The sequence below is a fragment of the Nesoenas mayeri genome, assembly GCF_963082525.1.
Source record: "Nesoenas mayeri genome assembly, chromosome: 5".
NCBI lineage: Eukaryota > Metazoa > Chordata > Aves > Columbiformes > Columbidae > Nesoenas > Nesoenas mayeri.
Genome location: NC_137548.1, coordinates 63,826,474 through 63,838,195, shown reverse-complemented (window position 1 = coordinate 63,838,195; position 11,722 = coordinate 63,826,474). Strand labels below are relative to the sequence as shown.

Genomic DNA, 11,722 nt, shown 5'->3' with positions numbered 1-11,722 from the left:
AAATGGCAGTAATAGACTCCTAAGCCAAAATAGATGTTCTAAAGACTTAGGAATAGAAGCTATGTTTCTTTGCACTGTAATGACAGAGTATGTTCTGGGTTGATTTTCTGTGTGTGTATATATTTTGGGAAGATAGCTGTATAGAAAAGTTAGATTAGATAAGTTATCTTTAGATAATGTATTCATGCAACTAGGAAGTCAGAAAATGAAACAGCTTATAGATTTTTGGACTGCAGCTCATTAAGTCTGCCTCTATTAAATGAATTTCCCAAATTATTTTCCTGTTTCACTTGGTAAAGTTTGAAGATGAAGTGTGCTGCCTGGTTACCTAATTGTTTTGTTTTTTCTTCCCCTGAGAGAATGATTGTCACTATGTATTTTACGGAATCCTGTAGGTAGCATTAAAAGGAGGGAACAATTTGTAGTAAATTCTAAAGGGAATTTTAAATTGTTATGGGACATTAATTCAAAATTAAAAATTATTTCCTCCCAATGACACTAAATAGGAAAATGAAAAGTATAAAATTGTATTTTCAAGATTGATTATTCAATATTGCTGGAAAAGCTGTTTGCAAAGCATACTGAAGTGTGTTAATGTATCAGCAGAATGTAGCCAAAATTGCCTTACTTTTTTACCAGCTCAAAAATGATAGAGATTTTATAGTAAAATAATCAAATTGCAGTGGTGCCTACATTGATTTAACAGACAGTCTGAGGTGTTCTTGGGTTGCTTGTAGAAGATAGACAGCATTTTCTTCCCTGCCTCTTTGTATAATATGAATAACTGCTTCTGTTGAAACTTAAATGGGTAAATCTTAAATTAATATAAAAGACACTGTTAAAAACATGCTGAAGTAGGAGCATTTTTTGCTATTTAAAAACTGTCTCAGTTCATTACAGCATAATGCCTTTATGGTCTCTCTATTAGGTAAGACAGGGATTCTTCGTATCTTGTGTGTAAATCAAATAACTTCTGTATGAGTTGAAGCTGTGTTCAGTATGTTTTTTTACTTGCTTGGAGAATAATACTAATGTTTTTTAAATCACAAATGTTCAGATGTGCCTTAGGTTTTGTTCTATAAACCTGGTGTTTTGCTGTGGAACAAGGAAATCCTATGCTTTACGTGGTAAGCGATTATTACTATAGCCTTTCTAAGCTGATATATGCTAATTAGACTTGGAGAGTAAAGTGAATTGCTGTGATTGGTAGACTTCTCTGTGTGAAAGAAGTAAATAGCTTTTGACCTGCTCTTTTCCGAAAGTGTCACTGTTTTACAAAGAAAGGATAAACACTCAAATTACTACTGGAGCCATACTGGGTAGTTGCATGTTCAGGAAAATCCTCATTTAGATAGCCAACCAGTAACAGCTGGCTATGTCAACTGCTATGAAAAAAATACAACACCGGAAAAATCCTTGCATAACCTTTGCTACACATGAAATCTTATATAGTGTGTGGGGAACCTATTCACGCAAAGCTAAGATACTTCATAAGGTCTGGTTATGTTAACCCTGGCTTACACAGCTTCTTCAGAATGTAGGCCAGCTATTTCTGTGTCTTCCTTACCCATTTTCATTCAGCTTTCTGCCTCTCTTGAAGTTCTGAGCAAGAGCCCTATGAAGGAGACAACTAGGCAAAGACATTTTGGGTCAGCTCTTTATTTTTTCACTCATGCCAAGTGAAGGATCCAGAAATTCAATCTGACCCTTGGTGTGGCAGGTCATTATTGTCTGTGTGACCAAAACTGTTGATGCGGATGATAGATACCTAAACTAGGAACAAAGTCTTGGCCTTTTTTATACATCATCTCTATGTTTCTTTGGTAGGAGGTCAGGAGTGGGTTTTGGTGGTGGTGGTTTTATTTTTTTCTCTTCATAGTTCAGGGTTGTGTCAACAACCATGTCTAGGAATGAATTAATTGAATAGAAATTAATTGAACTTATCGATAAATGAAAGTCTTAACATTTTTCTCACACCACCTTCTTTCCAGAAATGATGCAGCCGGATCCACTTCTTACCTTTTGAGTGTGCTGCAGCCTCTGCTCTGTTGTCTGTTGACCTTAATTAGGTTTGTCCTCACTGCTAAAGCCTTGCAAATTGCTGTTTGAGTAGAATTTGTGTGCTGAATAGAAATGATATTAGCACTTTTTACAGTATAAACAGTCACTTCTCTTGCATTAAAAAAACACACCAAAACCCAAAACAACAACAAAAACCTGAAAATTAGATTCTACTTTTTCCTAAAAGTTGGAAAATTCAGCTTGACATCAGTCTTTTCTATTTTTTTCTTTTTGTGAAAAAATAGTTATAATTGGACTCTATGAATTAAATTTAACTTAGTTTGGGATCATAAAAGTTGAATCACTCAATCTTTAAATTTCTTATATCTGAAAAATGTCAGCATAAATACTTTCAGGTACCTTTTACAATGTGCAAATATTAACACTTTGGGGACACAGGCATATTTAGAAGCATGAGACAATTGAAAAATCATTTAAAAATGTACATACGTGTCTAATGACTAGATTTATTAAAAGTAATTATTGTTTACAGAGCAGCTTTATAACATTATGAAATAGTTTAGGCAGTGTTTGGAGGAATAGCAGGTTCTGGTGTGTTTGGTTAGGCATCAACATATGTGTATTTAGGTATGTAAATGAAGTTCTCAAAATGACCGATGTTCCCATGATACAAAAGTACTGTCCAGATATCTTGCCAAAAGTGACAGTCTTTGATAGAACAGGGAGGAAGAAACAGAACTCAAAACTGCTTGACAAACAAAAAGCTATTAAAATCACAAAGTTGCTCAGGTTCCCAGTTTTGACATCTAATATTTGAGAAGATAAATAAGGACACAGAAAATGCAGAAATAGCAAATGCAACAGGGTTTCAGCTGCTCCCAGGCTGGCTCAGCCTGCACCTTTAGCATGAGGGAGAGGTCTATAGGCATTTGCTGCCTTTCATGTCTTCTACTGACCAATAATAAAAAGTATGCCTTGTCATGTATCAGCACTAGGAAATAGCTTTCCACAGAGCTGGAAATGAAAAACAAATTAGAAATAATATAATTTGCAGTACATTGTCATCTTCTCCATCTTCAAGGATGACCCTTAGCCTTCAGCAGAGTTGGTGGGTATTTCAGGGTTTTTGCATACTCTACCTAATGCGTGCAGAGAATGAAAGAGTTTGGGGATTGTCCAAATTACCAAGGAACAGTATTCACTCTTTTGTCATATGGATGAATGCATAAAATCAAGGAGGAAAACCTCTTGTACAAATGATGAAACAGTCACAGACTGCTAGAGGCTTAATATGCTCTTGACTGATTTACATATTTAGAGTTACATGGGAAACTTTGCAGCAGTAGTAATGAGATACTTCATTTTTAAATTAAATCACTTTGAGATTAATGTCACTGGAGAAAACTAAAACCTTCAGAAAATAAGTTTTATAGGAGGTGGAATTGCTCATGTATGCAGGAGAAGTTACCAGAATAACATGAAGTTCTTAGGACGCTGAATGGAAGGATGATTCTCCCTCTGAACACTCATAATGTTTTGTCATTAGAGGATTAAGATTTTGCTTCTTTAAGAGTCTTGATATACTGGACTTAAATGAGCAATGATTCTACATAAAATAAATCTTTTGCATATTTATAAATAGGAAGGTGCAATTCAAGCTATGAATTTTGTGTTATACTGATAGGACTGTTACCTACTATAAAAGTTCCAACAAATTTAGTGACCAACATTGTCATTTGGGGGAAGTTTCTTTCAGAAAAAAAAATCAGATTACGTCAGCCAACAATTATGATATAATTTGACTTCACATATTGAAAAGTGGAACTGAAATAGAAAATAGAGGGCTGTCAAAAAGGATGCAGTGCAAGTCTGTTTTGCTGGTTTATTTTTTATTTTTTCTTTTTTTATTTCCTTCCTCCCCTTTCCTTGGTGTGAGCTGGACTGAATTTGCCTTCCAAACTATGCAACGCTTGTTTTCCCTATTACATAACCATTTCTGAAGTTTTTCTAAGTGTTGTGACGCTTTCACCAAGCTCTCTTTTTCTTACCCATAATGTGTATTAATTGCAGCAAAATGAAAAACAGACAACTGCCACATATTATTTCTGACCTCGTAGAAAATCTTCACTTGTGATTTTTTCTTTTCTTTTTTTCAGTCTCATTTCCATATTGCTCTACTTAATTGAATTAGTCTTGTTACCTCACTTGGGTTCCTTACTTTGATAGTAACCCATCTAGTAATTGTCTTTTACAAGTTCCCTTAACTTGGGGAAGTGCCCCCTGGTATATTGATTTTTAGCTTTTATTTTCCCCCCTTTAGAGCTGTGCCCTGGTTGAGGATATGTTTCCTGTGCAAGCATGAGGCATCTCCACCTGCTCCCTGTGAAAAAGGTTATTAGGAAGGCACTGGAGAGAGACTTGAACTCTCGTGGGTTACTCTGAGCAGTATTTATTGTAGAAGATTCGCAGGAACAGCAGGGTTGGATCACCTCCTCAGAGAGTGACAATCATACAGCAATATAGCTAGTCATTATATAGGGTTCTAACAGGTATTATGCAACTAAGCAAAATTTATCACTGTCTATCACTGTCAATGTCTTCAGGTTCCTCCCGTCTCAGTGGTCTGCAGGTTTCACTTCTTTCTTCATGTTCCACTTGGCAAGTACTGAACGAAAAGTCCTTGGGTTTCAGGGCTAGCTTTGAAGTTCTACCTGTCTCATTTGTTATCCATAGTTCATCAATCTAGTACAGAAATCAGCAAACCTAAGAATAGCATTTATCAATGTCTAAGGGTACAAAGCAAGCATAAGGTAACCAGGCTCGTGGTTCTGGGCAAGGGCTATACAGGGGACAAGCTGAGACTTGCAGCCTTAGCAGCACAGCTTATAACACTGATACAGGCCAAAAATCCAAATTTCCTATTTTTCTACAACACCCTGCTTGCACAGAGATCGTTGAAGGTACCGTCAGCAGCTCAGTTTAAACCTGATTTGTGTTAGCAGCAGCAGCCCCAAGAACTCACTTCTATCAAGCTGAATGTAGAGATTTGGGATTTGTCCTGTTGTTCCAGGACAAGGGACTGTTTAGTAAAATCTGCATGGCCACATATTTTTTTTGTGTTTGGGTTTGGTTTGTTGGTTGGTTGGTTTGTTTGTTTGTTTTCCATTATTTACTCCTCTTTCCCACTGAGCAAAGAGAAGCTGAGAAAGTGTTAGGGAGCGAATAGCTGACAAATCACCGCAGCACCTTTTCTTTAGCTAAGACTTGGCAAACTTCCTACTAAAAGATCTCGTGTCATATATTTTCAGAAATGAAAATTCATGCTTTACCAGCTCTGATGTTCTCAAGGGAAATTCCGAGTTTGCAGAGCACTTACAGGGTATTTTTCCTGAGCATCCCCTGCCCGGCTCCGCTCTGGGTTCTGTGGTTGTGTCGTTTCCCACTGTCGCCAGTGGGTGACTCTCTTGGAGCTGCTTATCGTACTCCCTGGCTGGCTGGTGGGACGGAGCCTGGAATGAAACCGATCATTTTCTTGTCTTCTGTTGAGGTTTACTTGCACCTAAGGAAAGGAAAATTTAAATAGCTTAGAAGATTAAACCGCTTTCCTTGATATTACTAGCACTGGTTTCCCTAGAAATAAACTTTTTAAGCACAGGGCTCTGAGAAACGGTTCTCTGTTTCTTGTTTTACTTGTTTTCAAGGACCGATGTAGTTTGTGGTCATTTGTCTTGCAGCACACATCCCAAACAAAGACCTGAGTGTTCACCGAGGAAACAGAACCGCGGCACAAGTAACTCATGGGGTGCAGCTGCCAGGCTGGCGTGGGGATGCACTTGTTCCCATTGGTATTGCTTAGCCCCTCCCAGCTGGACCAGTGGGTAACTAAATGTGAATTAGACTCTTAAAACAAAGTTAGTAAGTCCGCAAGTTAGCAGGCGTACAGATGTGTCCACTTATCCTCGCTATTTTTGCAGCAGCTACACAGAAATGCCATAATATTGTTGTCACTGCGAGAACAGAAGAACTTTTTAAAGTAGTGCTTTGCTGCCTTAAAGAAGAGCTCCAAAATTTAGCAAATGCTGTGGGGCTGGAAGAATAGCTTCATGGAAATACGGTTTCTCAGTCATTGACTTAAAAACATTTTGCACTATTACAGTTCAGGGATTGCGGGTTTTTTTTGATTGGAAGTTATTCTTCCTCAGACTACAGACTGGGGCAGCTGAACTTAAAGAGGCTTCTTCTTTTCTTCACCTTTGGTTTTGAGTTCTACTGAGACTATCTTACAATGTCAGCTGTGATAATTGAACTGGATAAGCTTTCTTCAGACACTATTGAGAACAAAAAGGATTCCAAGTCAGATTTTAAGGAAGGCAAATTCGGTGAATCGTGTGCTGATTATCATGGTTTTCAACTTCACTGCTCGCATTCTGCACCAGCTGGTAAGCATGCATTTATATAAACTATTTCCTTAAATCTGTGTCTATTTACTCATATAACATGCTGCAAGTAAACTGTAAGACTCAATAAGATAAACACAGGATTTGTTACTGTCATATGCATGCAATCTATGGAGTCATTTTACTTTAGATAAATGGTAGATCATATGTCTGTTTAAAAATTCAGTGTTTCCTGAACACTCTAGCACACAGGGAAGAAGAGCCCAGGAGATTGTTACCTTTACATTACCTGGAAAATGGGCTTTCCGTAGGAGGTGACATAGTTTTTGTGTAAGTTAGAGTGGCCCCAGCAGCCCTTTTGGTATTAGACTTTGCAAGGTGTGTATCTAAGCTGTGCTCTCTAGTGTTCAGTACTGTGGCTCCTCTTCTGCTTTATTTTTTTCGGGTATTTTTTTAATCATATGAGGACTTATAAAGAGAGAACAGGGTACGCTCTAACTGCTGTAAGTTGTTTTTTTTATGACCACTATGCCTCATTTATTGTTTTTATTTTGTATTAGGTGTTACACATATTTAGAATAGGTCCACAAAAATGTCAGTTAAATAAGCATCGTGAAACTTTAATTTCTCTGAAAATTTCTAATCATGAAAAATACAGAATGTAGCTCCCTTCGATTGTCTAATATAATCAAGGCGACATATCTGCAGTTAATCAGTGGAATATCAGTTATGCTCTTGAAGTCTTCTAAACTATTGGATGGTCATTCATCTAGGAAATACCTTTTAAGAATGACTATTCTAATTTCTTGTGAACTACAGATGTATTCGGATTTGTATATCCCCCAAGGGATAACTTGATTTTAATCATGCTTTCACTTGCTTATGACCCCCGTGCTAGCTGATATACTTTGTACGTACCCTAAACATCAAAGTAATCTGTTCTAGCCTACCCAGTCAATCAAGGATACAATGAACTTTCAGTATAAGCAGCAAATTTCTTTGTGAAACTATACTATTCTGCAGGAAAGATAGTTTAAAAAGTCAGGTCTTGTTGGGATTTGTCCATTTGGGAAAATTATTATTTTTTTTTAAATAATTATGTCTTGCAAATATTAATTGCAAACACTGTTTATTATTTCTAAAGCAGGACCAGTGCTAGCAAGCATAGTTAACAAATGTTTTGTCAGAGTTTTAAGATTTTCGTTTTCTTTGGCACCGTGGGAATAATCAAATAAATGTAGATATGCTGTCTTAACATTTGGGGGTTTTATGGATGATAAATTAAAGGAAATGCAATCTTATCCTTTGCCTTCTAGAATTTCTTTTGGTATGTTTATTTCACCAGTGTTTACAGTAAGCAAGCCCTTTGGAGTTTGCAGTGTTGCATTGGGTTGGCTGAAGTCTGAATGGATCAGTGTAGACAAGTCCTGTTTGACTTCCACATGTCAGTTCCTAAAAGGAATTACTATTTGCTAAGTCATGGCTATTGCTAAAAATAAACAACTTTTGCTTATATTAAAATGATGGACCCTATTTCTTCATAAGTAGACTGTTTCCCAACAATGGGCCTTTATAGGCAAAATAAAAACTTTGAGCTAGGGGAAGTAACTGAAATTTTGCTCTTAGAATTTAGCTTTTTCAGGTAACAATAAGAGTATGGAAATCTTCAATGAAATCCACATCCTCCATCAGTGTGCTGCACTGGGGTCTGTCAGTGTTGGCTCCTCTGCCCCACCGTATTCCACCCTCTACAGTTGCAGCCTTGGGAATATTATATTTAGGCTCAATGCTTTTTTTAGATTTTCTACATTTTTTTATAGAGAATTTAAATAATTCTCCTCTAAAAATCACTCGAATCACCAACAAATGGTAGTATAAGGTACATAACCTTAAGTCCTCAGTGTCAGCCTACAAAAAAGTAGCAACAGAGCGTCTTTTTTCCTTCTGTTCCATCAGCTGTTCACATATTCAGTTGTGTTATGAGATATTTATTATTTAAAATTTATAATGTAGTATGATATTAAATTAAATATGGTATGATATTCTGTATATAGAGCAAAGAATTCAATACAGAGAGATTATCACATAAGAAAAGCTTTTCTTTTTGTAGTACTGATGTGTTAATTTTAAAATCACACCTAAAAGTGCAAATACAGAAAAGCAAATACTCTGGCAAACTAAAGTGGTGTCCTGAAACTGCCTGATGTCCTTGGCATGGAAACACTGCTGGGACAGAAAAATATTAACCATACTTTTATTTCTGCTTTAACCGAACTCATTGCAACAGGATTAAAGATTAAATTGCTTCCTATATCTCTCTCATTAAGTGAAAAATCTTAACTTTCCATATCACTTCATTTTCAATTCTGATGCTAGTACCAATCCTGAGGCATATTTATTCAGGATCTGCAGGTATGTCAGAAGATATTACAGAGATAATAACAGTAGAATAAGAACAACAGTATTGTTAAATTAACATTCTGTGTATAGAAAACAGACTTTTTCCTTGTTAAGCATTATTGATTCTTTGAGAATATATCACTTTTACTTTAATATTGAGATATGGTTTCAAAAGCTTAAATCCTGAAATGTGTGACCAAGCTTGGTTGATGAATGCTCCACGCACAGATTGATGACCAAGGTTGGCTTCCATAGGTAGCACCTGGGTTACCTGGACTCTAGGTGAAAGTTTGAATGGAGCACTGATACTTGTAGAGACAAGGGGTTGGTGGGTTTTTAGGGATGCCAAGTTATGTTCAAGAAAATAAAGCGCTTTTTTTTTTTTAAATTTATTGATATGCTATTTATGTTGCAAAGACTTTGTAATGCAATATGATAACCTGAATGCCAGTGTCACAGCTGCAACAATTTGTCTTCACCAATGGACAACAGAAGGCTATTTGCCATATAGAAGTATGGGACCAAATATCTGAATTTGCCAGGGCAGAATTTCCTCCAGGGCCTGGTGTATTTGCAGTTCAGACTTCTCACAAAATACAAGGCTAATCTGAATATTCCACTTGTAGAGATCTATGTAGATTTAAAACTTACTATCCCTGACAGATGCTGTTCTGCTTCATCTCTTATTAGCCTGGAAATGACTGAAAACATTCAACCTACACTAATGGCCTTCATCTCCTAATCTTACTTTTACAACTATAAGACAAACCATACTCAAACATTTCTCCACACGAATTCTTTAATGTGTTCATAGAAATGGTTTTATCCAAATAATTCTTGATCTAGAATAAAGCCATGAGCCATAAGTAAGGTCTTAGTAGCATAAATGGTAGTGGTGAGGTCAGAGTACAGTACTCAAACTCTCCTAGAATGAGACATGCACTAAAAGAGATTTGACTCTCCAACTTTAGGTGTAATGATACAAGGCTAGAGAAACTTTTCTTTTTTCCTATGTTTTTAGTTGTTCTTTCACTGATGAGGTTTTGAGAGAAGGGATGTGAAAGTCATTTTCTAGAGAATATTTGCTATATTTCAGAAGTTATTTTTACTGCTCATCTATTTATGTATTAGAAACCACCCGTTTGCTATGTGAGAGTATAAAAGGAACAAAATGAAGTCTCGAACTTGTAGCAACTAAAAAGAGTTAAAAGATTAAGGACACATTCCTGTAACATGTTCTAATCCATGTGGCATAAATGATACAGCTAGACTACTGGGGTGTTCAGGGAGAGGAAAATTGGAGATACTGGGTAAAGATTATATATAACTGGGTAAATACATTCAAGTGTTTTGTATTTTGTGTTCAAGACCATCAATGTGTAGTGAGTGTATTTAGAAACAGGTAACAACTGTAGTTTTCTCTTTTAGCAGAGGGATAGAAGAGCCTTTGGGAGTTAGAAGTGCAGTGGGGGTAGCTTCAGATTCACCAACATAAGACTGACAACATAAATCCCTTTCCAGGCACCAGAACTTGTGGGAACTAAGAGGAAAGGATAAGCAAAACTTGTTATCGTTTACCACTGGAACAAATATTATGAACAGGACAATAATTTAGCATATTTTCCTCCTGGTATCTGCCCCTCTTTTTGTTTCCAATATGGTTGTAAGAGAGGCAACAGTTGACTGAGCTCCACGTGTTTGCTCTTATATCCCTCAGCAACTTCCCTAGACATCTTGTTATGTCAACCCCTCTGAAAAAATCTTCACAATGCATGTATCACAGCTTTATGGGAGAGTTGTATCACATAGGAGGAAAATTATGAACTTTGTGATATCAGGTGAAAGTAAAATGTAAAGTGGTGTCACAGTGTCTTCAAAAAAGACCATTTCCTTAATTGAAATGGAAATACTTAACAGGAATTTTACTGGGGCGAGGGGGAGAATCCAAAATAATCTACAGCTCTTACTTGCATTTTTTTTACAGCAAGGCCCTATATGAACATCCTTTAACTGAATGTATTTCCATCACTCCTGAACCATCAAAACACTTCTGCTTACTGAGAATCTTCTAAACCACTGCTTCTTATTTAGAAGCTTTAGAAGGTAATTTAATTGCTGAATGAAATTTTTGTTTCTCTTCATTTAAATTTTGAGAAGTGCTTCGGTCATGGTTGCATCGCAATGTCCAGGGAAATGACTAAATAAGCTGCAGCTTTCTGCATAAATCTGTACCACACCACCAATTTGCCTTAATTGCTCACACTAGGATTAAATAGAAAAAGCAAGAAGGGAGCAGACATAATGCACAGCAAATTGTCTCACGGTTATAATCCAAATGAAGTCCTTGTCTTCAAGGGAGCTGTGTAGGAAGCTGCAGCGCAATGCAGAATCAAGACTTGAAACAACTACACTCATCTAATTTTTGAAACTCTGTTTCCTTGAAGGAATAAATCTACCAAAGTAATCTTTTCACAAAGGTTAGGTGCTATTTTTCTACTTTTCTCTTATAAGACAAATGGTCAGGAAATTTGTTTTCCCATCAAGAAGCAATTGAGAGACTTCTGTCAGGAAGATCTGCATTCAGAAATAATCCTTCTACTTGTTATGCCATGTCAAGCAAATATTTAGTTGATAGCCACCAAGAAACATAATTAATGCAGCAGTAGAGCAGAAATATAAGTTATTACTAGTCTCTTAACCTTAATTTCTGGCAGATGACATTATTTTTAATACTAACTTTACCCTGGAGGCAGACTTTGCTATGTCCAAATTGTCTTGAGTAAAATTCTGCTAATTTTGGAGAGAAAGTGAACATCCTGTGTGGTGATTGGAGGTGGAGGGAAAGGGGGATAAAGTGTATTTGTTGATACAAGTGTGGAGACTGTGTATTAAAGTTACATGGT

At 36.6% G+C, this 11,722-nt stretch overlaps 1 protein-coding gene across 1 annotated transcript in view; it reads left to right on the top strand.

The window, feature by feature from the left end:
* Positions 1-6,307: 6,307 nt before the first annotated feature.
* Positions 6,308-11,722, top strand: part of ANO3 (anoctamin 3) — a gene marked incomplete at both ends in the record, with an annotated part of 176,429 nt that continues 171,014 nt past the window's right edge. The window contains one exon of the mRNA XM_080345611.1: positions 6,308-6,461. Within this exon, the coding sequence (XP_080201737.1) occupies positions 6,308-6,461 (154 nt within the window). The remainder of the gene's footprint in view (positions 6,462-11,722) is intronic.